Source organism: Tyto alba, unplaced genomic scaffold (genome assembly GCF_018691265.1).
Source record: "Tyto alba isolate M040663 unplaced genomic scaffold, T.alba_DEE_v4.0 Super-Scaffold_44, whole genome shotgun sequence".
In the NCBI taxonomy this organism is placed as follows: Eukaryota; Metazoa; Chordata; class Aves; order Strigiformes; family Tytonidae; genus Tyto; species Tyto alba.
In genome coordinates, this window is record NW_024881320.1 from 15,710,360 (window position 1) to 15,738,007 (window position 27,648).

Consider the following 27,648-nt stretch of genomic DNA (forward strand, 5'->3'; position numbering starts at 1 on the left):
TTTGACATAATTAGTGGTGGTAGATGTCTGTCAATTGTGATGAAAGCTGAGCTAGCGTGGTTAACTTCTGCTTCTGGTAGTGTTATCAAACAGTGGAATATATGAAAAATGGCCATTAAAGGCCGGCCTGGTTAGTGATGAGATCCCGGATGCTGTGGAGAGGTGGTTCCCATCGCGTTCTGGCGTGCGGGCCGCTCGCCCAGCCCGGGAGGGGCTGCTGGGATGCTCGTGGGGGGAGCGTGGATGCGCGCACGGAGAGAACAAGGGGCTCTCGAGCTGGAAAGAGGTGGCTGTGGCCGGGCTCGGCTGTAGAAGTGCCTCCACCATCCTGCTCCTCCCACCCCGTGTGCAGATGACGGGCCCGGGATCTGCGCCGTGTTTGGGTCGGTGCCCGTGGTGGGGAGGGGGATGAGGGCAGTGCCCCGGGCTGGACCAGCACGTGGACCTTGCAGCCCGAGGGGAGCAGGTGAACAGCGCGATCGGAGGCGACGGCTGCAGGCGGAGCCCTGCAAGGTGGAACCCTGCAAGGTGGAACCCGTGTTGCTGCGCAGTGGGTCCGGTGGAAGCTCGTGCTGTATTTGGTGGCAAAGGCGAGTTGCATGGAAGACTGTGGAAGGAAACGGATTCAAGCCTCTGCCCGAGATTGCCTTGGGAAGCCCCAGGGAGGTGGCCCTGAGCAGCAGGAGCAGCACGGTGTCCCTCTCCCAGCGAGCGTCCGGGCGCTGCAGGGCACTGTGTGCTCTGTCATTCTGATGCACCAGCTCAGGACAGGTACAAAGACAATATTCAAAGCTCAGGGGGATGTGTAGACCCTGCCAGCACCTTTGTGTGCCCCAGGATGAAAGGCACCGTGGAAATACTTGAAATGTTTGAAACAGAAAGTGGACCTTACGAAGGTTTTGGTTACTTTCCTTAATTGTGGCAAAGCGGTTTAAACGTTCTTGCTAGCTCTTTTTGCAGTTGGCAGGTACAAGATGCCAGTGGTGTAAGCCCATGCCCATCGCTGTGGTACCTCTCTGCACCTCCTGGGACAGAGCCCTTTGAATCCCTCATGCTCCCGTTCTGTTCTACCTGTGCTGGACACTTCCCTGGTGCCACGTGTGTTTCCAAAAAGCTGGTCCCGTCCCTGCGAGCGGGGCTGTTCCACCCGGCCGTGCAGCTCGGGAGCTCCCCAGCCTGTTGGTGGGAGCAACTTCGGCTGGCTGCTCGCCTCTTCCTTGGGAAGGTCTTGGTTGGCTTCCTGTGGGTGCTGCAAATGCTGGCTCTGATGGTCCTTTGTCCTCGGTGGCCACGATCCGCTTCATCTCCTGGCTTTTCTCAAGTGCTCCTCGTGTTTGTCAGAGGTTTGTGCGCTCTGGGTGCTCGGGGCTGGGTTGCAGACAGACCAGATGGTTGCGTTGGGAGATGCTGCCCTGGTGCTTCATGACCGCTTGCATTTTGCTCTGTCCCAGCAGGGCTTTGATTTTCTTCTCCCATTGTCCTTGGGCAGCTGGGGTAGGTCCTGCTGTGTAGGATAAGCCTTGTCCCTGGGCTGTGCTTCCCTGTCCCCATCACATCCTTTCTGGGTAGCTTCATAGCCATGAGACTTGGCGCAGCCCGGCGCTGTGCTCTGATGCTGCTTTGACTCTGGGTTGATGGTCCTTTTATCCAGATTGCTCTGGCTCTGACCTTAGAAACACAGCTTTGGTATTGTTAAATGAACGGTGGTGTTTCTCTCGTTTTCCTTAGCTGGCCCAAGAGCAGTGGGATTGATATGAGCGATAGCAGAACATCCCTCTCAGTATCTGTAGCATTTTGAAAGGGCTTATAAATGAGCCAGGAATAAAAACCACCCACCCACCTGTCTGTGAATTACAGGTTTTTCTCCTTTCTGTGCAGCCCAGAAAGGGGATGTGCTGCACCCCGGTTACGGCTGAGGCATCCCTGAGGTCTGTGCTTTACAGCATCCTGGCATCTCTCAGCCTGGCTGGCTTGGAGAACAGCCTCATCCCCCCAACTCCCCCAGTCCTGGCAGAGAAGCTACAGGCAGGTTTTACTGGTCCCCACGTCTTTTTAATCCAGAAAGAGATGACTGGGGAAGGGGAAATGAAGGGGCTGCTCCCTATTCTTCTGCCTTAGTGTTTTTTGGGTGCACCTGGAGAAACCTTAGCTAAACTTTGCACATAAGGATGGGGCACAGAGCCGGCACAGGACCTGCTCTGCTCTTGCTCTTTGCATTTGCTCTGGGCAATGCCGCCTCTCGGAGCCGCTCACCTCCTCCGCCTTCCCTGGGGGGGAGCAGTGGCATGATCTGAAGAAATGCTGTGTTACACTGGCTGCTCGGTTTTGGGCTGTTTTTCCAGTTTTAAGTCACCCAGGTGTTCTGGAGTTGCAGGAATAACCATTTCTGCTGTACCTGAAATGCTGCTCGCGGAGTTTCCTGCTCTCTGAAGATGTGATGATGGTTTTGGGTAAAGGCTCACACTCCCCGGTGTCTTTGTGACCTTCCCCTTGGGTGAAATAGTTTATCCTGCCCCAAGCAGACTTTGCAGAGCCCCCCGTGAGGTTTGTTCCTGGTGCAGGGGGCAATGACACCGTGCCTGGCTTCCGTGGGAGGTTTGGCACGTGGCCCTTCCCCGGGGGCACCAGCACCCCGCCCCCCCCCCCCCCCCCATCTCTCTCAGCCTTAGCAGCCCCGAACCAAATCCCGGTGACAGCCCCAGGAGCCCTTCGAACGCCACCTCGGGGCTCTGGGGGATGTCTGGCATCGCCCCTCCGCGCCACGCTCTGCTCCTGGGGGACACGGTGACAGCGACCCCGCGCCCCGGCAGAGCTGCCTGGGCGCTGGAGGAGGCAGGAGGTCCCCCTGCCCACGGCGATGGCGGGTTAGTACGGTCCAGGGGGTAACCATGGAAACTGTTGTGTGTTGTTTTTTTTTTTTTTTTTTTTTTTTTTCTCCATCCCTCCCTTTGCAGATGACTCGGGCGACGAGGAGCCCGCCTCGCAGTCAGACAAGAGCGAGCTGCACGGCACGTTGAAAACCCTCTCGAGTAAGCTGGAGGACCTGAGCACTTGCAATGACCTGATCGCGAAGCACGGCGCGGCCCTGCAGCGCTCGCTCAGCGAGCTGGAGAACCTGAAGCTGCCGGCCGAGAGCGGCGAGAAGATCAAGGCGGTGAACGAGCGAGCCACGCTCTTCCGCATCACCTCCAATGCTATGATCAACGTAAGTGCTGCCGGCCGAGCCGCCGCGGTTTTGCGAGGAGCCGGAGGGAGAAGGGTTTTTCTCCTCCTTCCCTCCGGCACGGCCCCCGTGTTGTCCCCCCGCACCGGGTTTCTGCCAGAGCTGCGTGGCGGCACGGGGCTGGGTGCTGGCTCGGCGGCGCGGGGATGGGAAGTTGGGAAGATGCAGCCCGGGAAGCGGGCAGGGGCGCGTGTAACCCCCCCCCCCACCCCACCCCACCCGAGACGCAGGTGTGCCGCGTCCTTGCAGCGTGCATCCTGGGGAGGCTGCTCCAAAACAAGACGTTTTGGATGTCAAGCCAGGTCGTGCAGAGGTTTGGAGTGCAAAGGGGCTTTCTGCCCTTCCTGCGGGGCGGCTTTCTGGCTGGCACAGCAATTCAGAGCCCGTCGCCCGCTGCGGACTCAGACCCACTTGCCTCCCCGTGGGCTTCATGAAGCTGCCCTTGTTTTACCCGAGCGGGGGATTTAACCCCCTCGGGGTCTGGCAGCTCTCTCGTGCCGGCTGTGCTCTCCCAGACCAGTTGGTTGGAGGTTGTGAAGCCTGTGCCGGCACCGGCGCCGCTCCCTGCCTTGTGCAGCGGGACCCCGCTTTCTGATTATTTTTTGGACACGTTCTGTTTGGGGTGTGGATCTGTTTCCATCGCAGTGAGACAGCTCTTCCTGGGGAGCTTTATTTTCCCTGGGGAGGAGAAGAGAGAGCAAAACTGAATAAAATATTTAAAGCAAAAAAAAAAAATACAAAAAAAAAAACGAATCTAAAAAAAAAAACAAACCTACCCAAGAGCCTAACAGACCTGGAATAATATATGAAGGCAGAGCTTGGGGAATTGTGAATGGAGCAGTGCTGTCGCTGTGCTGTCCCAGCCTTGAGCAAAAGGAGGTCGTGTGTTGTTTTATGTGAGCTTTTAAAAAATAATAATAATAATCCGCAGCGGGAGCTGGAGGGCACTCAGGAGCCCTATGGTCACATCATCCTCCCTGGCCCCGCTCGCACGATTTTGTAGCCATGGGGTGTGGGGGGGAAGGGGCTTCCTGAGATGCTGTCTTGCGTTTTGGAGCAGCTTCGGGGGTGCCTGGGCGGCGCTTTCCCTGCGGAGAGTTTGTTGAAGTTTTTGGAGCGGGGATGGCAGCGTGTCACAAGCGGCAGGAGGTGACAGCGGAGCCCGCGGTGCGGCCGGGAGCAGCGGGGGGGTTTGCTGCTGGGAGGCAGCCCGGCGGTGGGGATGCGGGCGGGGAATTGCTGGGGAGAGGATTTCTACAGCCGCCGTTTTGGGAAGGGATGGGCAGAGCAGTATTTGCTGTGGGCAGGCTGGAGGGTTGCGGTGGTTGTGATGTGATAAAAGCTTGAGTGAGGCCGTCTGGACAATGGGAAATAGCACAGAAACTGTTGTGCAGGGAAAAAAAAAACAGCAGAAACGTGGTTTGTCCAAAACACCGAGCGGGTAAAGAGGGGCCAAGGAGGGAGTGAGGCACGTGTTTTTGGGTGCATGTCAGGGATCTGTATTTAACAGCATCCTTTTGCACTTCAGCTTGTGGCTGAGTGTCTCGAGATGTCTGAAGGGGAAAGGCTGTAATGTGGAAGAAACAGGACGGGAGGGGAGTGACACCTCTGGGGGGGGTGCTTGTGGCTTTCCCAGCTTGCTGCAGAGCCTGTCATTTTGGGGGGAGGTGACAGAGGTGTGGGCAGAGGGACAGCGACCCCCAGCAAGCAGTGATGCCTTGAGAGGGATGGATTAGAAAGGCAGGAGGAGGGTGAGCACGGCAGGGTTGTGGGGGCCGGGAGGGAGGGGGACCCAACAGCCTGACCACCCCATCACGGTGGGCTGGTGCTGTCACCTTTTCCTGCACGGATCCCTTTTTGCGCCTTGATTTATCTTTACAGCACGGGGTGATGCCTTCTGCGAGCTGCTGCACGGACCCTGCCCAGGGAGTCTCTCATAGGGTGGGGGGGTGGCTGGGTGCAACGTCCTGAAATCTTATGTCGAAATGTGAAACATCGCTACAGGGAAACACGTGGAGTCAAGCCATCTCCTGGCAGCAGGTGAAAATACACCCTGCTCCTGCCCGCCTTGATCCAGGCAGGCTTCTCGGGGCTACGTATCCCATGGGGGTGCTGGATGCTTTTGACGGGCCGGTGGTTCCTTGCAGGAGAAATTAAACCACCCTTCCTTGCCAGCTTTTCCCCAGAGAGGTCCCAGCCAGCAGCCACGGGCTGGTGCCGGGATGTGGATGTGGATGCTCCCCGCCTGCTCTCTGTCCCGGCCCCAGCACCAAACCTCACTGATCCGCTCCACCTGGTGTGGCCAAATCCTGCCTCCGAGGGCATCACCTCTGCCAGCGCAGCAGAGACTGGCTTTTTCAGGAGACGCTGTGGCTCACGTCCCCACCTTGCCTGGCTGGGGAGGGTGACATGCCGAGATCGTGCCGCCTTCACTTCTTATTTTGGTTGCACCCCCCCCTCCCCGAAGCGGTTTAGGGCGGTTTGGACCTGCGAGCTGCTGGCTACGACAAACCCCCAGGAGCCGTCTGCCCCTGCCCTCTTCCCGAGCAGCGCTGGGCTCCCAGGAGCAGCTCCGGGCTGGGACAGGGCAGAGCCTGGGCTTTGCTGCCCGCAGCGGGAAGGGACGGATGCTCCGGGGCCGGTGCTTGCAGTTTCCGTCCGGCTGCGTGTGATCCGATTATGTAAATGTCCCCGGAGCCGCGGGGAGCGGCAGCAAGCAAGTAGAACTAAATAAACATATATGGAAAAGGAAGAGCTTCGCTGCGAAGGTGACCTCTTTGCTGTGTGCTCTGGGTGCCTGCTCTGGCTGTCTCCGGGTGCTTCTCCAGAGATGGGGAGGAGAAAGTGGCCCGGGCTGCCCTTGGGCGAGTGATGCTCGGGGTGACGGAGGAGGGTTTGGGCAGGGGCAGAGCGGGATGTGCCGGATCCTTTGCGTTACGGGTGAGGGTCGGAAACACGGAGGGACTGACTGTTGCAGGGCTTAAATTTAAGCCCAGGCCTCTGCGAGTGACCGGTTTGCTCTGCTCCCGTCCAAACTCAGAAATCTCACATAACACCACGCTGGGTGAGACTCGCAGCAGAGTTCAGCCTTGCCAGGACCAAGACGCCCCATGTCAGTGGGTCTGTGTGGAGTGACGAGGAGGAGACGCGGAAAAGCAAGTTGCAATCTGTCACGGAGGAGGAGTGGGAGGTACGTAAGAATAAGAAGCAACAAATTAAAGGGGATAATGAGAAGCACGGAAACGAAGAACGCTGTGCTCAATTGCGTAGACTTGTCCAAGGAGCCGGGAAAGCTCCTGGCTCATAATTTAGCATCAGACAGCAGGCAGGAGGGCCGTGCGGACATGCTGAGGAAGCCAGTTTGGGCGTCAGGAAGAGCTCACAGTGCTGTGGCTGTTGCTAGAAATAGGCTTTTAACGAGGATGGAATTTGCTACAGTGGAGCTCGGAGGTGGCCGAGCTGCATGGGAGCGTGCAGTAGCTGCGCTCATTTGGCTTGCTTTGTGCTTCCTTCAGGGACATGAGCCCGGAGAGCAGCAGGGATTAGGCTTGGCTCTGCATCGCTCCTGGGTTAGTTTGCATTTTTCCTTGAGGTTTATGAAGAGCAGAGGTGGAGGAAGGCTCTGCCAGGCCAGTGCAGCCCGGGCAAGGAGGGTTGAGGGAGGCAGCCGGGACAGGGGTGCGGTGCTGGATGGGAGATGCTGAGCGGGCAAGATTTTGTGAGGAAGAAGCCCTGGGTGGGCTGGTGGTCCCTGGGACCCAAAGAACTCCATGCCTGCCCTTGCGAGGCCACCCAAGCCCATCACGCGGAGGATGCCAGCACCCGCTTCAAGGCAGACTGACTTTCCCACTTGGGTTTTCCTTTCCCATGGGAGCAGACCCGGCTGGAGCACCGGCACCCCAAGGCATCAGCAAAGAAGCATCCTTCAACCCTCTGAACCTGCAGGGAGGGTTTTTAAGTTTGTGAAACCCAGTGCTTGAGCCTGAAGCGAGACCGATAACGATATGTGCCGCTCCTGCCCTGGGGAGGGCAGTTTGTTTAAGCCCCTCCGGGATGCCCAGCAGCTCCAGCCCCGGCAGCACGTCTCCTTGCAGAGCCCCCCGGGGCCGCGCTCCGGCTCGGCAGTGCTTGGGGGGGTCGCACCGGTGTCTCGAGGAGCAGCCGGCCTCTCCCCGCGGCCACGCTTGGCTCCTGGAGCCCTTGAGTGGTGTCTGCCCAGCGGAGGCATCGGGCGCGGGTGGGCTCCGTGGGTGGGTTTGCGGAGGGTCTGAGTGCTGGGGCCCCCCCAGCTGCTTAGTCCTTTTATTTGGAGATGTCCGGGGTGCCTTGTGCTGGAGCGAGCTGCCTGGGCAAAAGGTGTGCTTTCCCGGAGCCGCTCCTCTGCCTTCCTGTGTCCCAGCTTCACTGCTGTTTTCAAGAAGGGCTGAGCCTCCTCTGTGCCCATGGGGATGCTGCGGTGATTAACCCCTACTCCTAAAATTGTTCCCATATTAAACCAGGCTGCTGCTGAGCATGTGTTCAGAGCAGCCTCCAGTCCAGTGTATAATTTCTCATGGTTTATTTTAGTTACAGGTTAACCGCTGCATGTGTCTGTGCATGCTTGCAAAACTACCTAAAGCTGGTAGGAAAGAGTCCCTGGGCTCTCCTCCCTGGGACTCAGATGTTGGGGTGACTTTGTGGTTGGGGTGATGCTGCCGGTGCAAACCTGGCCAGATCTCAGCACTGGGCTGGCTGCTGGTGGGGGTGGGGGTGTGGTGCCGTCCCTCGGGGTCCCCAAACCCATCGTGATGCAGGCAGGAGGACAGACCCAACCTCCTCTGCCTGCACAGAGCTCCTGGCAACTGGGGCAGAGATGCTGAGCCGGGAGGGAACAGCAGCCTGCTGGGCTGCTCCCAGTACAGCCAGTGGGGCCGGAGGAACTTTCCATTGTGTGCATCCTTCTACCACAGGGGTTAATTCAGACACTACAGTGAGCAAGCTCCAGCTTGAACCCCCTGGATTTGCTTCGTTAGCAGCAGGAATTGCCCCCAGCTGCCCTCAGTGGCCCCAAGCAGATGCTCTGCTGCCTAAAATCAGAGCAAAACCCTGCAGCGGGGCAGGATTTCTCTTCCCTGTGGCTATTGCAATGGTGATCACGCAGGAGGAGCTTGTTCTCACATGTAACACAGCCCATGTTAATTATCTGCGCTGTGCTAGCGACACGCGCACTGATCAGCACATTGAAAACCATGTCACTGACCCAGAAAACCCCCGGCCTCGGGATTAGATCTCTAACCCAACCCCAATCCTCGTCGGATGAGAAGGCTGCAGTGAGGGGGGGGGGTGTCCTGGGGATTTTTGCTGTGGATGCGCCGCGCTGATGCATAAATAACTGGTGGGTGCTTTGCTGTTAGCTGGGGGAGGTGGGGGGGGGTGTCCCTGGGGTCCGTCCCTGCCTGCACGCCTGCCACGAGTGGGGCTGGGGTCCGGGGGTGCAGAGCCTTGCCCTTGTGCTCGGAGCTGCTGCAGCTTTCTCTGGAGTACCCTTTATCGCTTTTTTTAATTTAGAGATGTGAGGGCGTCTCTGATCAGATCTGTCCAGACAGGCAGTGCCTTCCTCCGGCTCCCCTCATCATCAATCCTCACGGCTGCTGAGCCCTTCCAGCCAGGTTATATCATGCCTGTGGGTGCTCAGACCTTGCGCGCGGCCGTGGGGCCCCTGTGCCACCCGGGGCTTTTGGCTGGTGCTCCTGCAGCCAACGCGCTTTATCCTCACTGTGCCTTGGGGCTTCTGGCCCCGTCTCCGCCTCCTCTTCCTCCTCATTGTGTTCATCTGACCCCCAGGAGGCTTTAGACTCTGTCCTGGGGCTCCCCTTGGAGCCTCGTGCGAGATGACTGGGGCCACGTCTGTCACGAGCACCCGAGGATGCCTCTCGCAGCTCTGCCCTCCTATTTTTTTTTTTTTTTTTTTTTTTTTTTGGCTGAGAGCGACAACTTTTCTATTGCAGCTTCAAAGGAGAATTTCGAGCGTTTCTGCCCGGATCAGCAGGGCTGCATGTTGGTGGGCTTAGCACGTCGGAGACGGGGATTGCACTGTCAGCAACGCCTGATGTTAATCAGCAGCTCTGCTGAAGTGTGAGGCAGCCCAGCCGGGCATTGCTTCTGATGTCAAACGCGGCGCTGCAGCCAGGTGAGCCCTGCCCGTGCCTCCTGCGATCCCCGGGCGGCTGCCACGGGTCTGAGCCTGCTGGTTATTGGCACCTTGGGGCGGGATGGGGGGGACGTGGGGAGGGCAGACAGCAGAGCAGCACTGGGTTAATCCCTTCAGGCTGCTGCCCCTGGTGTCGCAAGGGTTGTGTTCGCCTCTTGCCCCGGGCTGATGCACTGGGATGCTTCTCGCCGGGCTCCTTCGCTCAGCGTCTGTTGAAGGAGAAGGCACTGAAATGGCAGCGTGGCTTTCCCGTGGATTTACCCAGGAAGAAATTATGGTGCTGGGAGGTGAGCGGGATAGAGAGGGGGTGCGGGCGCCAGACCAGCCGCTGGTGGCAGCAGCGGCTCCCGCAGCACTTCTCGTGCAGCCGAGCGGTTTGCAGAGGCAGCGCACGAGGCTGAAACCGAGGTACAAACCACCGAGGTACAAACCACCGAGGTACAAACCACCGAGGTACAAACCACCGAAGCAGAATCCTCCAGACCCCGGGGGCTGGAGCTGCCCCTGGGCAATGCCAGCTGTGCTCGCTGCCGGCGCCCGCCGCGCCGCTGGGGACAGATGCTCTTCCAGCCCGGAGTTCGCTCCGTCGGGCAGATGAAGAGAAGAAGCCAGCGAGAGCCTCGTCAGATCTCTGAGAGAGCTGTTTGCAGGACAGAGCTCTCCGAGCACACCAGGGCCAGGATCAGGCCTCCAGGCGTGCTAAAAGTAGAGCCCGGCTGTTCTCGTGGTGTTGGCTCTTCAGCTTTGCAGACTCCTGTGGGCGTCCCTGCGCTGCTGCCGTGGGTTTTGGCGGTCTGGGCAAGTGAAGAGGAAGGAAGAAACTGCAGCAGCTGCCTGGAAATTCCTCCCCACGGGGGAAGAGCTGGTGCTGGGAGCTTCCCAGGGAGGTGATTTTTAGCACATGCGGCAGTGGAGAGGCTGAGGTGCTGGCCAGGTGGGTAAGAGCATCAAAAGGAAAAGCAGAAGAACGAGCGTGGCTGAAGGAGAGCGGCGAAACCCGGCAAGGGTACGACTCTGGGCTGGCCACGCTGCAGCTGGAGGACCCAGCACGAAGTCTCAGCTCCCCGTGTATCTTCTGTACTGGTCCCAGCACATCCTCAGCACACTCCAGTGCCCCAGTAAACCCTCTGCCACGGCCAGTGGAGGCTACTGTGTGCTGCTCGACCAGGTCTGGGGTGGAAGGGGGTGTACTGCCAGCGTGCTGAAGCATCCGACAAACGTCTTGGTTGTTTTTCTACGAGTGAGCAATGCTTTGGGGTGCGTCTTTGCCGGGCCACGGCTCCCAGCTGGCATCGCGTTGGTCCGTAACCCGCGGGCGGGCAGGGTTGGCTTGCTCCACTTCTCGGAGCCACAGTGAAAATTTCCTTTTATCGTGCTGGGTACGCAATGATGACGGATTTGGCAGCCTACAGAAAGGCTGCGTGGGTATGGGATTAGAGCCTGTTAACACAGCCGGGCTGGCGGGTTTGCCACTGTTTCACACTAATCCTCTCTTTATCGCGTGGGGTGGGTTACGTGTCTGTAATGGTGCTTGGTGAAGGCAGAGTCTGGCCGTTGAGCCAGCGCCGGCCCCGGGCTTCCTCTGCTGCTTTGGACCCGGGGTGATGTCCTTCTCGAGGAGCTACGCCCTGGCAGGGTGTGCGTGGTGGGTTAAGCAGCGCTGAGCCTACCTCGTGGCAGGGGGCCACTGGTGTCTTCGTGGCCTTTTAGGCAGGTGGCCCAAAAAGAACACGAGAAGGTAATAAAACTCCCAGAGAAGACAACGATGAGACCAGATCCAACTCCCACGCAGGTGTCTCCGTCTTGGACAGCTGTTAAACTCAGGAAATCCACAGGCCCCAGAGAGAAACGGGCACTTCTGGGGCATCAGGTGCCACCTGGAACGGGGCCATCAGCCATTCTGGGAGCACCTTGGGTGAGTGTTGGGGGGGTCTCGCTGAGGTGCGGACGTTGGCAGCGTGCTCTGGTGTTTTACCACTCCCCGTTGGGGCACTACTGAGCTTTTCCATGCCTGTGCATTTCTGCAGCGCCCATTTCGCCTGGATGTAAAGCTCCTTGCAGTGCAACACTTAAAAATACGGAAAGAAAGGCACTAGGGAGCAGGTTGATTTTCGGTGTTGAGCTCACACCTACTGTCCTCACAGGTTTTTTCGCAATGCCAACTTGTTTTTTTTTTTTGTGGTGGTGTGATCTGGCAAGGCTCGGCACCTTCTTTCAGGCTCTCCTCTTGGCACCTGCCCTACCCCAGGGAGAAGCAGCTCTCGACGTGCTGTGCCTGCATCCTCCTGCTTCAGACAGCCGGGCTGCTCGTGGGCCGGAGGAGGGTCACTCCAAGGACCAGGGACAGATTTGGCATTATTTAAGCAGTCTGGGTTGATCTGGATGTTTCTCCGCGCTGCTGCTTCTGCTGTCACGGCAGATGACTGCACTCAAACCCATGTCTCGTTGTGATCCGACTGTTTGTGTGAGATGATTTGCAATTCTTGCTGGCTCCATCCTCGTATTTTCTCTTCTGCTTTCTGCTCAGAGTATTTTGATGGGGGGGAAGGACGAGTTCACCCTCTCTCGGTGCAAACGCTCTGCGTATCTCATGGCTCATTTTTATGCCGTGCCATGTGCCTGGAGCGCTGACATGGTGTGAATGTGTTCAGAGCTAAAAAGAGGATCAGAAATTGTCCTTCCCTTGGGGGGCTGTTTTGCAGTAAGCGGCAGCACAGATGTGTCCCAGGGTTTTGATGACTCCAGGAAGGAAGGGAGCACTTATCTCTGAGGCACCAGATGCATGCAGAACGGCAAGGCACTCTTCCCTTTGATGAATGAAGTGACAGCTCTTGCTGTATAATTCACTGTTGAAAAAGAGATGATTGAACGCATCTGGCAGTTGCCTTCTCTTGCGTCACTCCTGGGTGATGAAGTGGTCCTTGTCCCACGGGGGCAAAGGAAGGGTCTGGTTGAGGAGCAGGGGATGTCGTTCCCAGAACGACGGGTTCTTGTCTGGTAGGATTTTTCCTCCCCAGAGGTTAGATTCACAGGGCTGTTTCTCTGGGTTTCTCAGGGCAGGTGGGACTGCAGGGTTGAGCGTGTTCCCTCAGCTTCCATCAGCATTGCGTTGGAGGCGGTGAAACACTCAGCCTTGCTAGGACTTTCCGTAGAGGTTGTCATCCCCTGTGGTTCAGACCTCTAGGTAGGAATCTGGCATACCATGATGTGTTCATTTACGCTTTCAAGCTAATTAACTTCATCTCTATGTTCCTTATATCTGATTTTGACTGTTTGCTCCTGTCGAGGAACCAGGAGCGCTGCAGCTCTGCGGAGATGCCCATGGGTGGGTGCCTAGGCAGGACACGGGTGACCTTGGGTGGTTGTTTTCAGCTGCATAAATAATCTGTGGGCTGCCAACGATGTTCCTTTTAACCTGCAACAAGCTGTGAAATCTGGTATATTTGCCATGACGAATGTGTGAAAGGTGCTAAATTTGCCCATCCCGGCAGCGGCTGCTGGGTTTGGGGACAGCGGTTGGTGGCAGCGCGTCTCACCTCCTGCTCCCCAGCAAGGTCTTGATGGCACCTTGCCTCTTCTTCCTTGGGAATTTGCAGGAGCCTCAGTGGGTGTTTTTCTGTGAAAACATGCTCTTTTGGACACCTTGGCTTGTGCCTTCTTGTCTTGACGGTGATTTACAGCTCCACCATCCAACACTGGATTAGGACCTGCTACAACAATTTGTTCCAGCCATGAAGAGGAGGAGAAGCCACCTCCGTCCCTCCTGCCACCCTGTTGCAGGTAATTCTGGGTTCCCCGCGACCTCACACCCGTCCTGCAGATGGATGGAGTTTGCTTTTATCTTTAGTTGCTGGTGATCTGCCAGAATTGCAAGATGATGAGGGGTAAGCGCAGGCTGGGATGTTCAGGGGTGATTAAGCAGCCCTGCCTTCATCTTAATTAATTTCAAACAAGCTTGCTTGCAGGGCGGGAGAGCATCTTGGCTGCCGCTTTGTGCTGCAGTCCTCCGGGCTGCCAAGCTGGCGGCTGGACTTTGGGACTCCGTCCAGCTCTGGCCCTGTGGCAAAAGCTGAGGCACGTTGTGCCACGTCCTGTAGCCCACCATCTCCTCTGTATGCGGGGAGGCAGCAGCTGGGGTGCTGGAGGATTAAAGCCAGTCTCCCAGTGGGGTGGGATGCTGCGTGGCGATGGGCACAGCATCCTCTGCCCGTCCCTTTCCTGCTGACTGGAGGGGTGGTCGTGGCGGGACCTTTGAGGAGGGCAGCGCATCAAGTTTGTTCAGGCAGGGTGTGACGGAAAGGAGAAATCGTTTTTTTCTCCCGGAGGCAGCTGGCTGCCCTGGGGAGGAGCCCCGCTCTGGGGTGTTAGTGGATGGCTCCCCCAAACTCAAAAAAGCTCAGTGCTGCCGTGCCCTGTCCCTGCCTGGCTGGGCTGGGGGTAGGAGCAGCCCCGTTGCGCGGGACCGGAGCAAATGTTGGCGCTGCCCGAGCCCCACGTGCATCCAGGCACTGCTAAAACACCGCAGCTGCGATGGCTCGGGGGGACGTGGATGTACGGGCTGTGACTTGGTCTTCCTCGTGCTTCAGGGCAACGATGGGGTGGTTAAACTCTGGAGATGGTGGTGGGGATATCTGTCTGAAGGCCGGATCTTTAGATGTCCATAGCCTTGACGCCCCAGCCAGATGGCTCACTGGGGAACTGCTGTTTTTCTGCTTTCATCCTGCAACCCCGGGGCTGCGCTCTCCTTTGTGGTCTGTTCATCGAGGAGCCTCTTGCCCACTGACCTTTGCGAGGACGGCCCGTGTCCCTGCGCCAGTGTAACGTGGATTTGTGGCTGTGTCTTGCTTACAGCTCAAATCGGGTTCAGCTGTAACTAAATTTAGTTGCCGCTCCGTAAGGGTTTTATAAGCTGGATTTCGAGGCGTTGCTCCTGCTTGGCGACTGCAATTTTGATCACCTTTGAAGAAGGGGGATTAAAGAAATGAATGAGTGATGACCTGGGATGCTGGGGTTTCATCCGGGTTCATGTCCCCTGCCCTCACCTTAATCTGCGCCAGGACTGGTCCGAGGCAGCCGCTTGCGTCCCTCTGCTGTCACCAGTGGGAGGTCACTGGTGGGGGCCATCCCCTCCGCTCTTGGGTTGCCCGCAGGAGGAGGGTTGCTGCTGCCAAAATCCTTTATCCCGTGGGGTTTGTGAGGTCTGTTGCTGTTGGGGACGATGCCACACAACCCACTGATTGAGGTGGGACACGGCGATGCTTGTGAGCAGTGAAGCAGAAGGTCCAGGCTCCCCCTGGGTGCTCCCAGCCCCTGTTTGAGGTAAGGTGGGTGCTGGAGGGACAGTGGGAAGCTCCCGAGCCCTTTTGGCCCCCAGCTTCTCCCAGAACAGGAGGAGGCAGGGGGATGATGAGGGTGAATGGCTTGTGGGTGCTGGCTGATCCATTGCAACAGGGCCGGCGGCACAGGAGGGGAGCAGAGCCAGGGTTCATCCCGGCGTGGTGCAGAGCAGTGAGCCGAACCTGTCTGAAGTCAGGCCTCAGCAGAGTCAGGGCACAAAGGGATTTATCTTTCCTGGGACCTTGTTACGCCATCTCCTGCTGCAGCTGGCCCCCCGCCTTGGCTGCCCCAACGGGTCGAGGTGCTGCAGCATTGCACTTGGGGCTGGTTTGGGCATGGCTGGAGCGTGGGGGGGGGTGTCCCAGGGCACTGCTGGTGGGGTTGGGGCAGTGGCGGCAGGGAGAGCTGCACGTCTCTGTGCACAGCATCAACCACCCTTCATCTCCTGTGAGGAAGGGACACGCTGAGCTGCGCCTCTCCCTCTTCTGTCTGGGCTGGATCCTTCCCGGAGAAGGATCCCGCTTGGGATTGGGGTCCCTTGGGAGTCTCCTGGCTCTCAGTGCCCTCCGTGGGGTCCCTGTCAGCGAGGACGGTCACCCGTGACGCTGATGCTGTGTCAGGGCTTCCCAGCAGCTGCGTTTCAAAGAGCTTTCGCAGTCTCAGTGGCTGAGCTTTCCGGTGACTCGTGAGGAGGTGGGAATGCTGCTCCCCGTTCTGCTTGCGCCCTGCACCGAAGCAGCACGGTGGTTGGTGGGATTCCAGCACCTGCCGCGTCCCTGCAGCAGCAGCAGTGCCTGAGCCTCCCGTGCCGCTCTGCGGGGCGCGGACTTAGGCTCCTTGCTTGCAAACATCCAAGAAAACCAGTCGGAAGGTGGTGGGGAGATCCCGCTTTGCAACTACTCGCTCTCCCTTGCCAGGATGCCCGTGGTGCTGAGCAGACGCCTGCAAATGGCGCACAGGAGCTGACACTAAAGAGCCCGAGGGTTAAATCCTACCCTGGGCTGTGCACAGGTGTCTACCAGCCCCCCCCCCCCCCCCCCCCGCCTTAATGGGGGGTTTGCAGAACACCCTGGGATCCCCAGCTACCCACCAGCCCGTAGCTTGTGCAAGCTGGGTGCTGCCGTTTGGGGTGCAAGCAGCGACGGGGGGTGGCCTGACTTGTTTCACCTATTTGCAGAGGAGCGAGCGGAAATCGAGGTGCTGGGTGATGCACCTGCGAAAGCCCCCGTCCCAGGGACCGCAGAGCCTGACTGGTTTTGGAAAATCCCAGCCGTGGGAATTTGGTGTGCCTCTCGTGCTGCTGGGAGCCCCCGCGGGCCTGATCCTGGGCAGCCGCCCGCCGGGGTGTTGCACATCCTCACGCTGGGGTTGCTGGTGGGAGGATCCGGGCTTTGGAGCAGCAGCTCTGGGGCTTCTCCTGCCGCCAGTCCGGGCTGCTGCTGCAGCTCTGTGCGGGGGAAGGCACGCGGAGAGCATCCCACCGCCCTGCCGCCTCCTGCTCCGGCTGGTGCGCTCGGTGAGCGCTGCTCTTCCTCCCTCCCTTCCCTGCGCGGCCACGCAGGATCTCACCGTCGTCTCCCAAACCCACAGCTCGCAGGACAGCCCCGTTTCCAACCTTGTCTCCCACTTGCCCTCACTCCGCTCTCCTCCAGGACCATTTTCCTGGCCACATTTTCTTGCTCCGCGGCGGCACCAAACACCCCTGTGCTCAGCCAGCTGGAAAAAGCATCTGGGTGATGGACGTCACAGAGAGCGGTGGCGAAGCCATCGCAGCCCAGAGCAGAAGACCCAGCTGACCGGTCCCGGAGGAGCCTCGTCAACAGTTTCCTTCTGGATTTGTTCCCTCCGGGAGCAGCGGGGTGGCCTCACCGGTGTGTCCCCCGGTGCGCCGCGTCCAGGGGCTCCATCCTGCATCTCAAGGGGACGGGGACAGCGTTGCTGCGAGGGGGTTTGCTGGAAGGGGCAGGTGTGTCCCAGGGGAAGGTGCAGCTCGCCGGGCGTTTGCAGCTGTGACCAGACATAAGTCGTGTCCTGCCCTTCGGGGGAAGGCAGCAGCCGCCGGCGTTTGAATTGCTGCTGCTGAGCGTGGGGGGGAGGACGCGGCCTCGGAGGGTGTCGGGCCGTGGCCGTGTTTGATGCTTCTGTTTCTTGGTCTTGGGGAAGGGTCGTCGCAGCTCCTCGCTCGAGCCGGCGCTGTGCGAGCGAATCCCCTAACTCAACGGCTGCCTGTCTTGGATTGTCACTGGCAAAGGTGGGGACGGCCAGAACAGCCTCAGCCGAGGGCGCTGGGGCTCCTGCGGGGCGGTGAGCCAGGGTGGATCTGGGACGTGGCTGAGACCCCACGCCAGCACCCGGGGGGGGTTGGGGAAAACCAGAGAGCCGAGCCCGAATTCTGGGCAGGGATTCATTTCCCTTTGGTATCGACCTCCCTGGGAGAGATGCTTGTGTCTGAGCTACCTGCCCCCAGCTCCCCGCAGCCCCACGGAGCTGGTGCTGCCCCTGCGCTGCACTGGGGGCACGGGGCATGTTTTGGCTCCGGAATGAGCTCTGTCAACAGAGACAGCAGTGGAAAAATACACCCTGAGCCCCTTCAGGGCTACCCCCACCTCCAGCCAACATTCCCGTGAAATTCTCCGCTGCCTGGCTGTAGGAGGTATAAAACCAAATTAATAATTTTAATTTGCTTGGCTGCTGCTGGCAGCTGGGGAGCTGGGCTTGGGGGATCTTTCTTGCAGGATGTTCTCCGGTTGCCACCCTTGGCATCTCTTCTAAGGAGCAAATGTGACACTTGCCTGGGTTGATCTGGACTCTTCGGGAGCGCAGTGGTTTGGATCGGGCAGGGTGCTCCTGCCAGTGTTGGAATTGCGGAAGAAGAGGCTGCGGGAAGGCGGCCTGACAGTCTTTTGAAGACAGGGAGTGAACTCTGTACAAACCCCAGTTGGCCCCTAAATCCACGCGGACATGAGCTGTGGGATGCTGCCAGGGACAAGCGTCCTCCCAGCTTTCTGCGTGGACGTACCGCTGCCTCCAGTGGGCTCTGGGGCCGTGCAAGCACCTGATGATCATCCTGGTTATCTTCCCGAAACCCCACCCTCAGTGGGGAAAGTCTGCAAAGTGGATGGCTGCTTCTCCATCACTCGGATTACTTTTTTTTTTTCCTGTGGCTGTACATGAAGTCTATTGATGCAGGTTTCTCTTTGGGATACAGCATGGATCCTCTGCGGAGCTTGGCAGCCTTGGGATGGGAGGGCCCAAGGATTTTTTTCCGCTGTGGCTTTTATTTAGGATGTTGATTTCTGTCGACTGATGGAGTGATTTCTCCTCCACATCCCACAGCTCCGAGCTGCCTGGTGAGATGCTGGAGGTCTGCCTTCATGTGGCTCCTCTGTAGTTACCTCCTTTTCCCCTAATTTACCATTATACCTTACAAACTGTGTTTAATTGCGGTAGGATAATTACAGGTGATGTCCTAGAGCGTGGTTTCAAAGTGCTCAACCCCCTGAGCTGGGCACAGCCAGCAATTTCCATCCTTGGTGCCGGTGAGCTGCGCCAACATGGGTATTTCTGTGCCTGCTGCGTGCAGGCTGCCAGCAGAGAGGGACTTGCAGAGCAGATAATGAGCTTGGCTGGGCTGGGCTGGGCTGGGCTGGGCTGGGAAGGTCACCGCCGATATCTCATTACTTGCCCTTGTGGTTTCATCCTCTTATCACGGTACATCAGTGTAACAAAAGAAGCCAGCATGCCAGCTTGGGGGAGTTTTGGCTGGCAGGAGGCTTCAACTTGAAGCTGGCTATGAAGGCGTCAGGGCAGGGTCTGCCCGTGGGCTTTGTGGCCGTGGTTTCTGCCAATAGGATGTTGCAGGGTGGAAAGAGGAGCTGAGCTGTTTCCAGAAACTGAGGTGAAAACGCAGTGCAAAGCACCCTGAAAATCTGCCGTGCCCTCTTCTGTCTCCCCGTGCCCATCCAGACAGCCCCAAGGGCTTGTGGCTCTTGTGAGGAGGAGCTGGGTGGTCCCTGTCGGGTTGGGGGGGCTGTAGGATGGGAGCACAGCGTGGAATTTGGGGGGACAGGACCCTGCCACCTCCCTGCCTGCAATCACAGAAACAGCAAAACGGGGGGACCTGCCGCGTTGCTCCAAGCTTGCAGGAGCCACGTTGCCCATGGTGGTGCTGGGGATGTGCAGAAGGCTCTGCCTCTCTCCTTTCCCAAGGCCATTTCCATGGTACAGCCTTCATGCCGTTGCAGTGTGGTGCTCACAGGGGGGATATTTACTGAGCTCGGACAGGAAGGTGTCTCCGTCGCCCTGACAGCACTGCTGAGTCGCTTCCTAGAATTGCTGATGGCCACAAATAGAAATCCAGAGGCTGAGAAGCTGATGCCGTAGGACAAACCCACGCTCAGAGCTTGCAAAAGCTTTTTGGCTGGATTATTTCTGCCTAGCAAAACTGGCTGTGATTGCATCTTGTTAGAGAGCCTTGATGGTGCTGAAGACTGATGTATGTTGGAGCTCACCCTCGGGACACTTGCATATACCCATCTGCACTGGAGAAAACAGCAGGTTTGCAAGAGCGTGGTCTGTGGGTTTAAATTCATGCCGGCTTGTTTGATGCTGGGACTGATCCTGCAGAAACCTGCCTGTGGACTGAGGTCTGCAGCCAGAGCAGGCAGGAGCAGTTGGGGATGGAGCTTACACAAATGCAGGGTCAGATCCTTCCACGCTACAGATAGTAGGAAGCAGGAGAGAGCAGAGATGAATACAAAGCAAAACATCTTTTTAAATACGGTGAGTTACACTGATTTTTTTTTTTTGTCCAAAGGACAGACTGTATGTAGGTAACAGCCCTCTGTACCGTAGCAGCCCCAAACCCGTGTTTGTCCTTCATTTATCTGATCTGAGTTTGGTTCCTGCCTCTTCCCGCGACCGGGGGGCTCCTCGGGGTGAGGCTGGGGACGGTGACGGCTCCCCGGGGATGTGACAGTGTTCAGAATGTCACCGAAGGCACACGTGCCCACTCCCTGCGTGTTTCTTTCTTATCGTGGGATATTCGTTCCCTCTGCTTCGTGCTGCTTCACCTAAAATATGAAAACCTGATGCTTTGTGTCACACTCCTGGTGATCCGCTTCTGATGTTATTAAAGGAGAAACTTCTTCCCTCGATGAGACTCAAATCCTGCTCCTGTCCGAAGGAGAGGTTTGATGAAGAGCTGAGATGTCAGGGCTTTTCTTGGACAAATCCTGGTAAAAGCAGGCCAGGTCATGGAAGCTGCAAGCCCTGAGCCTGTTGCTTGACCAGGAGATAACCTCAAGATTCAGGTGCCACCTGCAGCCCAAATTTAGAGTAACCTGCCAAGAAGTGAATAAAACACATGTGAAATCCAAGTAGATGGAAACATAGAAAATAACCGAGTCCTGGGGATGGTTAGAAGTCTGTTAGACGTTCAAAACTCTCTGGTTTTCAGTCATTTTGAACAGTTTTGAGTTTTTCAGGCCAGTGTTTATCTAAAGAGGGCCCTCCCTTGGTATGGTGATGAGATGGAGCTAGCTGAAGCGCAAGCACAGTTAATTGGCCTGCAAGTTGCCAGTCAGCCTCCCAAGTCCTATAGGATTTCCATAAAAACAACGTTTCCCTATTTTTAAACATAAGAAGTAGTTTAGCGCGTCCCAACTTTCAGAGATGTACGGGAGGGAGGAGGAGTTGCAGCCCTGCCTCTGTGCTCAGCCTCCCGTGGGGTTGATTGCAAAGGAAGCAGCAAAGCTGAGGGGACTGATGTAAAAAAAAAAATAAGCTAAAAATAGAGATCTGAGAGCTGTCTCTCTCTCTCTCGTCGGACGATGAAGAAGCAGCTCACGAGAGCTGGCAGCATCCCATCCTGGAGCGGACGTCCTGCACCGGGAAATCTCCCGCTTGGTGTGGGGCGCGCCCGGGGCCGGGCGGCGCTGGCGCTGGCGGCGATGCTGCGAGGGTCTCGGGGGCTGCGGCGGCGGTTACTGCCACCAAGGGATTTCCTGGCAGCCCGGGTCGTGGTGTCCCTGGTGGCACAGGACGGGGGGGGGGGGGGCCGTGCCCGCTGCAGAGCGTCGCACCCCGGGAGCCCCTCCTTCCCTCAGCCCGAGCGCGTCTGCCCGTGTCCCTGCGGCTGGCGGCTCCTGGTCCCCAGCAAAGGGCCCTTTTGTGGAGAGGAGAGGGATTTTGGCCGCGGGGACTGGGCTGTGGGGGCCAGGCCAGGCCCTTTGCTGTCGGCTGGGCTGTGCAGCTGCGGGGAGGAGCTGGGCATCTTCCCCCTCCGCCTCCTTGGAGCAAAGGGTTGGCCAGCTGCTGGCTCGAGCATCCTCCTGTCTGCGGCTGTCACCCTGGGGATTGTTGTCCTGTCCGGCTTCTCATCTGCAGGGTCAGGGATGGAGGTGGCTGCTGGGGACCTGGGGGGGGGAATCTGCAAAGGGCTGGGCTTGGCTGAGGTTTGTCCGGGGTCAGGGTTGGGGACAGGCTGCGGGGCTGGGGCACGGTGCTGCTGGGGGAGGTGGGATGCCACGAAGGCTTCGTGGTCTCAGGGCGGCTGTCTGTGTTGCAGCCATCTCCTCTGAGGCGATTCGGGTTTGGATGGTCGGAACCAAAGTGGTTTTACCACCCCCCCCCCCCCCCCCCCCCCCCGTGGGTACAGGGGATGACGCAAAGCTCTGGGACTGCGTTTTGTCAAACCGGTGTCCTGGGGCGAGGGGAGGGGGAGTGGTGGGGGGCCCAGCTCTGGAGCCACCACGCGCCAGCGCCGGCTCTGCGACGAGCTCCCGGGCTCGCGAGGGCCGTGCCGGGTGCTGACGTGTCCCTTCCTCCCCTCCAGGCCTGCCGCGATTTCCTGGACTTGGCCGAAACTCACAGTCGGAAATGGCAACGGGCGCTGCAGTATGAGCGGGAGCAGAGGATCCGGCTGGAGGAGACCATCGAGCAGCTAGCCAAGCAGCACAACAGCTTGGAGCGAGCCTGCCGCGGAGCCCCCGGCCTGCCCGCCAGCAGCACCGGCGTCACCAGCACCGCCAAGGGTGAGCGCCGGGGCTGCGGAGGGGCAGAGCCCCGCGGGAAGCCCCGGGCCTTTCTGCTCGGTTGCTCCCACCAAGTCGGCAGCGATGGGAAGGATGCACAAGGCCGTGATCTCTGTGCTTGTGATTATTTTTTTTTTTTTTTTTTTTTTTTCAATGGATCCCATTACACTACAGTTGTCCCTAATTGTCCTGCTGCTCCTTGCTTGGGCACTTGGATGTCCCCAAGATAGGGATGCCGTGTCCCCAGCTCCCTCATGCTGTTCCAGACTGTTTGGTAGCCTTGAGCCTCGCCGGTGGGCACATCTCTGGCTGCTGGAGGGCAGCCACAGTGCTTGGAAGAAGCCCAGGGTCCCCTGGCACTGCTGAGTTCCCGGCTGCACGGGGTGACGGTGGCGCAGCCGGGGCTTATTTGCTGCTCGTAAGAGTTGCTGGACAATAAAATCTAACAGTTTCGCATGTTTGTGCCAAATCTCATTCCCGGTGAGAGGCATTAGTTATAGGTTGGTAGCCAAAAACTTCAAATAGTGCCTTGTCTTATTTTTAAATGATAGACTCAAGGGAGAGAACAGCAGCTGTTGTGGGGTTGATGGCAGTGCCAGGCACTGCCCTTGTTCATGTACAGCCTCAGGGAAACGGCCACCAGTTGTGCCAAGGGAGGTTTAGATTGGACGTTAGGAAAAATTTAATTCACTGAAAGGGTCGCCAAGCATTGGTACAGGCTGCCCAGGGAAGAGGTTGGGTCACCATCCCTGGAGGTGTTTAAAAGCCGTGTAGATGTGGTGCTTAGGGACGTAGTTTAGCGGTGGACTTGGCAGTGCTGGTTTAACGGTTGGACTCGATGACCTTAAGGGTCTTTTGCGATCTCAATGATTCTGTGATTCTGTGGCACAGGGAGGGGAAATCGCCTCGGGGAGAGGCACAAACCCCGCCTGACCCCATCGCTGCTGCTTCAGAGGAGCGTGGGCACGATGCAGGGAAGGAGGTTGCTGAACCCTGGCCAGGGAGCCGAGCCACCTGCGGAGCCGGGCGGGCCGCTGCGGCGAGGTGGCCGGGGCCGGGGTGGCCCTTCTGGTCCCTGCACGTGGCCTCAGCAGCGCCGCGCCGGACGCCCGCAGCGTCCCCCTTGCCGGAGCAGCAGCACTGCCCAGAGGCCTCGAGAGAGAGGCGGTCACCTCTGCCCCGTGCCCTGCGCCGGCGCGGCTGCTCGGGCGGTGGTTTTGTGGCCGAGCGGTGAAGCCCAGGGTCTCAAAAGTCACTGCGATCAATGGGGGCCCCCAGCTTCTTAGCGATCTCTCCCACCACAGCAGAGAAGAGGAAATGTTTGTAAGTGCGGGGCTGGAAAACCCAAGAGCCGGGGAATCTCTGAGCATCACCTAAAACACGTGACTTTTTTTTTTTTTTTTTTTTTTTTTCCTGCTTGGATCCAAGCTGGATTTCCCAGCAGACAGGGCGGTGCTGGAGCAGCAGCCGCGTTAGACGCGGTTGGGTGTGCGAGTTACGCGCGTCTGTCCGGCTCAGGCAGCCTGGTGGCATTTTTGGAGGTGCTCCCCAGCGCGGCGGGTAAGCCTTGTGTGCCTGGATTGGGGAGCAGGACACACGCTGCCGGGGTGTCTCCTTGCTTATAGGAGCTGAAAGTCGGTGTGGCATCCTCTCGTCGTGGAGCGGGGTGGAGAGGAGGGGGAGAAGCCGTAAGGGAAACAGCGTTGGAGGGGACACAGCAGGAGGAGGGTGGGCTCTGGGGACAGACTCGTAAAGGGAACCAGCAGCACTTGAGCATCTCAGACCCTTCGTGCCAACAGGGAGCGTGCAGTCTGCGAAAGGAGAGGCCAGTGATGAAGATGAAGAGACAGAGTATTTTGATGCCATGGAGGATGCACCAGCTTTTATCACTGTAACTGCAGATCCCAAGCACCACAGGTACGAGCCCCCCCCGCCCCAGGGCCACGTGTTACATGGGTCGGCCTGGCAAAACCTGCTGTGAGTGCAGCAAGAGCAGGGGAGAGGCAGTTTGCCTGGCGTTGTGCTTGGGTTTGAGGGCAGGACCCTCTCGCACGGGGTTCCTCTGCCTGCACATCCCCCAACAAATGGGCTGCCTCTGCCCAGGGCTCTGTACTGCGCCCACGAGCGAGGCTGAGGATGGCCCCAGCTGTAACAAAGCAGGTGAGGAAGGGCAGGCGTCAAGCCTGCGCTGTGGGAAAGCTGAGTCCTCTGCCCCAGCAGCTGATGTGAGCTTGGAGGTGAACCTGGGCAGGCACTTGGAGGGAGATCCCTTGGAGCACCGGGCAGGAGCAGGGAGTACCTTGCCATCGTCTGCCTTGACCTGCTCTTACACCTCCCTGGGCGTGTGTCTGGGCTGGAGGTGCCTGGGGTCTGAACCACAGGGACTTCGCCGCTCGCTCTGGCAAAAGCAGAGGCTCTCTGCCCCGTGGCTGGGACACACTGCGCTGAGCATCCCCTCCCAGCGCCCCTGCACGGCCTCTGTCATCCCGTTGCCTTCCTGGCAGCACCCTGGGGTGGTGCGGGGCGATGCTCTGGGTGATGTTGGCTGTGCTGCCCCAGCCTTGCCTCTTCTCCCCGCTTCTCTGCCCTTTCTTGTGTTTACCAGCTGGTACTTTCTTCCCTGCAGGCGTTCGGGCAGTAACCTGAGTGGGGCCAGCGAGGGCCACCCTGAGGACTGGAACCTGGAGGACAGTGTGAGTTGGCCGGGTGGAGCAGGAGAGATTCATCCTGGTGGGATGAAACTAGGGGTGAGGAGCAGGAGAGGAGGAGGTTGTTGGAGGGACTCTCCATCCAGGTGCCTCCTGGGCCTCCAGGACGGAGCAGCCTTGGTTGCTCTGTGAGCCACGGGTGCGGGACAGATGCCAGCAGTCTTCTAGCAGCACCCCAGACCCTCCTGTGGGAAGCAGGAAAGAGGATGGGGGGCAGGGGGGGCAATTGCACTGTTATTTCCCCCATGCCCTGGAGAACAGGCTTCCAGCGATGCTCCCCAGCACAAGTGCACACAACGTCTTCTGAGCTGTGACTCCCGGGAGCTGCCAGGTCTAGTTGGGTCACGCTGTCCAGCTTAAACCCGTGTTTCTTCTGTTGCTTCCGCAGGTTTTTGAAAGCTCAAATCAAAGCAGCTACAATGAGTCCACTTGCAAAGATCTCCTGCCGAAGAAAAGGAGACGGACTCGCATCCCTGACAAACCCAACTACAGCCTTAACCTCTGGAGCATCATGAAAAACTGCATCGGCAAAGAGCTGTCCAAGATCCCCATGCCTGTAAGTCAGCGTGGCCCAGGTGCCAGGGGCTGGCACGGAGGGAGCTGCCCCGATGCCACCATCGTGGGCTCGGTCCATGCACTTGGCTGTGCAAAGAATTTGGCTTACGGCCCCAGGCGGTCCTGCCAGGTGCTGTGGTAGCACAGCAGCCCCGGGCGGGATGGGAGCACGTCACCCGCTGCCAACCCCGGCCTGGGTGACCGGCTTTTGCACGGGCAGAGCCCTCTGAAATCTCCTCGCTCTTCTCCCCAGCCCTGCTCTGCAGCTCTGATGTGTCCTTGCTGCTCAGCTCTGCTGACTCTAAGCCCGAGGTTTTTCCCTGCAGTTTATTTGCTCCTTGAAATCATCGGTCTGCTGCCAGAAAGCCAGCACAGCCAGAAAGCTGAGCGAGCCAGGCAGGGGGAGGCTGTCCTCAGCAGCGTGGAGCTGTAGGGCTAATTGCTTTGTGGTAAACGGCTCTGATGTTGTGGCTGTTCCATGAGGGACTGCTTGAATTGAATCGGCTCTTTGGGACTGACGTGTTCTCCTGTGCCAGCTGTGGTGAGCCCTGGCAGCCTTGCTCACCTGAGTCCTGGGCTGAGCTGGAGCAGGGGGGACATTGCCCAAGTGTCCTCTGCAAATCCAGCTGTTGCAGAGGCCGGGAGGGAACCAGGACACCTTGAATCCCCGAGGATTTAAGCGTTTCTCCCAGGGGCTAGCAGAAGAGGCCTAGTTGCTGATCATGCAGTGTCCTGGGGCCACGATGCGTGGGGAGCAGCACCACCAGCACGGCAGGGCCGTGTTTTACCCCAGGGACGAAAAGTGCCATTGTTTTCCTTGCAAAGAGCAGCCTTTTAGTGAAGGAGATGCTGTGGGGACAGTGCGCTGCTGGGTTTGCTCCTTGGAGCGAAGGCTTCCTGCGGATGGTCAGGAGAGGGTTTGCTGCCAGGGCTCTGACTGCAGGCACCCCCCTCACATGGGCTGCCACAGGGGGAAAGTGGGATGTGCATTTAATTCCTGCAGAAGAATAACCCTCTGCCTCACACACCCAGATGAAAAGCAGCCCGCGCCAAAACCACAGCCATTTTTTTTCAGAGCAAACCAGCCCTTCCCAGGCTGCTGGTTCTCTAGCAGATCTTCAGCCCAGTAAGTGGCATGGATGGGACTGGGTGCTCTTGTAAGGCGCCCATTTTCCCCAAATCCATGAAGTCCTGGCAAGCTCGAGAGAGCTGTAAAACAGCTGAGGGTGACTGGGGGTTGCTGTGGTGCTGACTGGAGTGGAAGTAGCCCAGCAAAGCCCTGGAGCCGTATTCGGGGTCCTTCCTTTGCTGGGTAAAGGGGAAAGAGTGCGTAACAGGGGCTTGGATGCTGAACTGATTGTATTTTGTCTCTTCTTAAAGCAGTGCCTGATAGTTTCCGAGGAAGAGAGATGAGTTTGTCTGTTCTTTGTGCTATTTTCAGCCGAGATACACAGCCCAGCGCCGTCCGTTAGCGTATCTGCAGCAACATCAATATCAGATAAAGGCATGATGGCTACAGAAATAAGCTCAGGATGTGAAATACCCGCAGCTGCCGGTGCCCGGAGAGAGGAAATTTATACCTTCCCTATCAATCAAATCATTCCAGGAGCTGCTAAAGCCGAGTCCAAACCTGAGAGCAGTTTTGCTCACACAGCAGCCCCCGGTGCCGGCTCGGGGGATGTAATTACTCCTCGCCTCCCTGGGCCGAGCGGATCTGGTTTCCCGGCGCTGCTGCCTCTGTAAACTGCTCGGCAGAGCTCTGGGTTGTAAGGAAGGGGCTCAGCCGGGTGTCAGCCGCTCGCTGCCCGCTCCCCTCTCTGATATCCGTACAGATACCGGGGCAGGGAGGCGCTTTGCACCCCACAAGCTCAGCCGCACGGGGCATTTCTTTGGAAGATTTAACCCCGAGAACGGGCAGCCCGTGGTAAGGCAACAGGGGGGGAATTTAACCTCCTTTCAGCAGCCGCTTAAATCCATAGTACGTGTGCTTGGGGTGCAGGAGAAGCTGGCAGCTCTGTGAATGGAGATGGAGCTGCCGAGCGAGGGCGTTCGCGCTGGCGCTGGGGAAAAGGGGGCGAAGGAGGAGGAGAAGGAAGCGGAGCAGCCGGCTCCGGGAGGGCTGTTTGCAAGCGCGGTTAATTGTAGCACAGACTGCCGGTGAGCCTGCCGCGGGCACCGAGTGGGGGGAGTTTCTCCTTCCACGTGCTTCACCCGATTCTCGGCAAATAAAAAGCATTTCTGAGGCCCCGTCCCCTTCCTGGGGACGTGAGGGACCGAAAAACCTCTCCGTGCAAACAGCGCGCTCCTTAATTTTTCCGCTGAATGAACAAATCCGCAGCACTCAAAAGGAAGAAAACGGGGATTTTGCATTTTGGGTGGGTTCGTCTTCCTTCCTCCGTGGAAGGGTTTTGCTTTGCTGTTGCCTGAGTGGTGCTGGTGAAGAGGCTGCAGCTGCCGGCCTTGTTCTCGTGCCGCCTCCATCTCTCCTGAGAGTTGTCTGAAGCCAGCAGTGATCTGCTTTTTTGTGGGGATGCGATGCTGCCCTTTCTACTCAGCTCTTTCTTTCTCGGATGCTGAAATATCCCTGCTGCTTACAGGCTA

General features: G+C 58.3%; 1 protein-coding gene across 8 annotated transcripts in view; it reads left to right on the forward strand.

Moving 5' to 3' along the window:
* Nucleotides 1–27,648, forward strand: part of OSBP2 (oxysterol binding protein 2) — a 133,328-nt gene that overhangs the window by 90,034 nt on the left and 15,646 nt on the right. For 5 of the 8 annotated variants that reach the window (XM_042805786.1, XM_042805785.1, XM_042805792.1 and 2 more), the window contains 6 exons: nucleotides 2,955–3,205; nucleotides 21,586–21,784; nucleotides 23,213–23,344; nucleotides 23,584–23,701; nucleotides 24,411–24,477; nucleotides 24,881–25,048. In XM_042805786.1, coding sequence (XP_042661720.1) covers nucleotides 2,955–3,205; nucleotides 21,586–21,784; nucleotides 23,213–23,344; nucleotides 23,584–23,701; nucleotides 24,411–24,477; nucleotides 24,881–25,048 — 935 coding nt within the window. Of the gene's footprint in view, nucleotides 1–1,240; nucleotides 1,344–2,954; nucleotides 3,206–21,585; nucleotides 21,785–23,212; nucleotides 23,345–23,583; nucleotides 23,702–24,410; nucleotides 24,478–24,880; nucleotides 25,049–27,648 lie in introns of those variants that run through there. The other 3 variants (XM_042805787.1, XM_042805791.1, XM_042805788.1) reach the window with 2 other exon arrangements.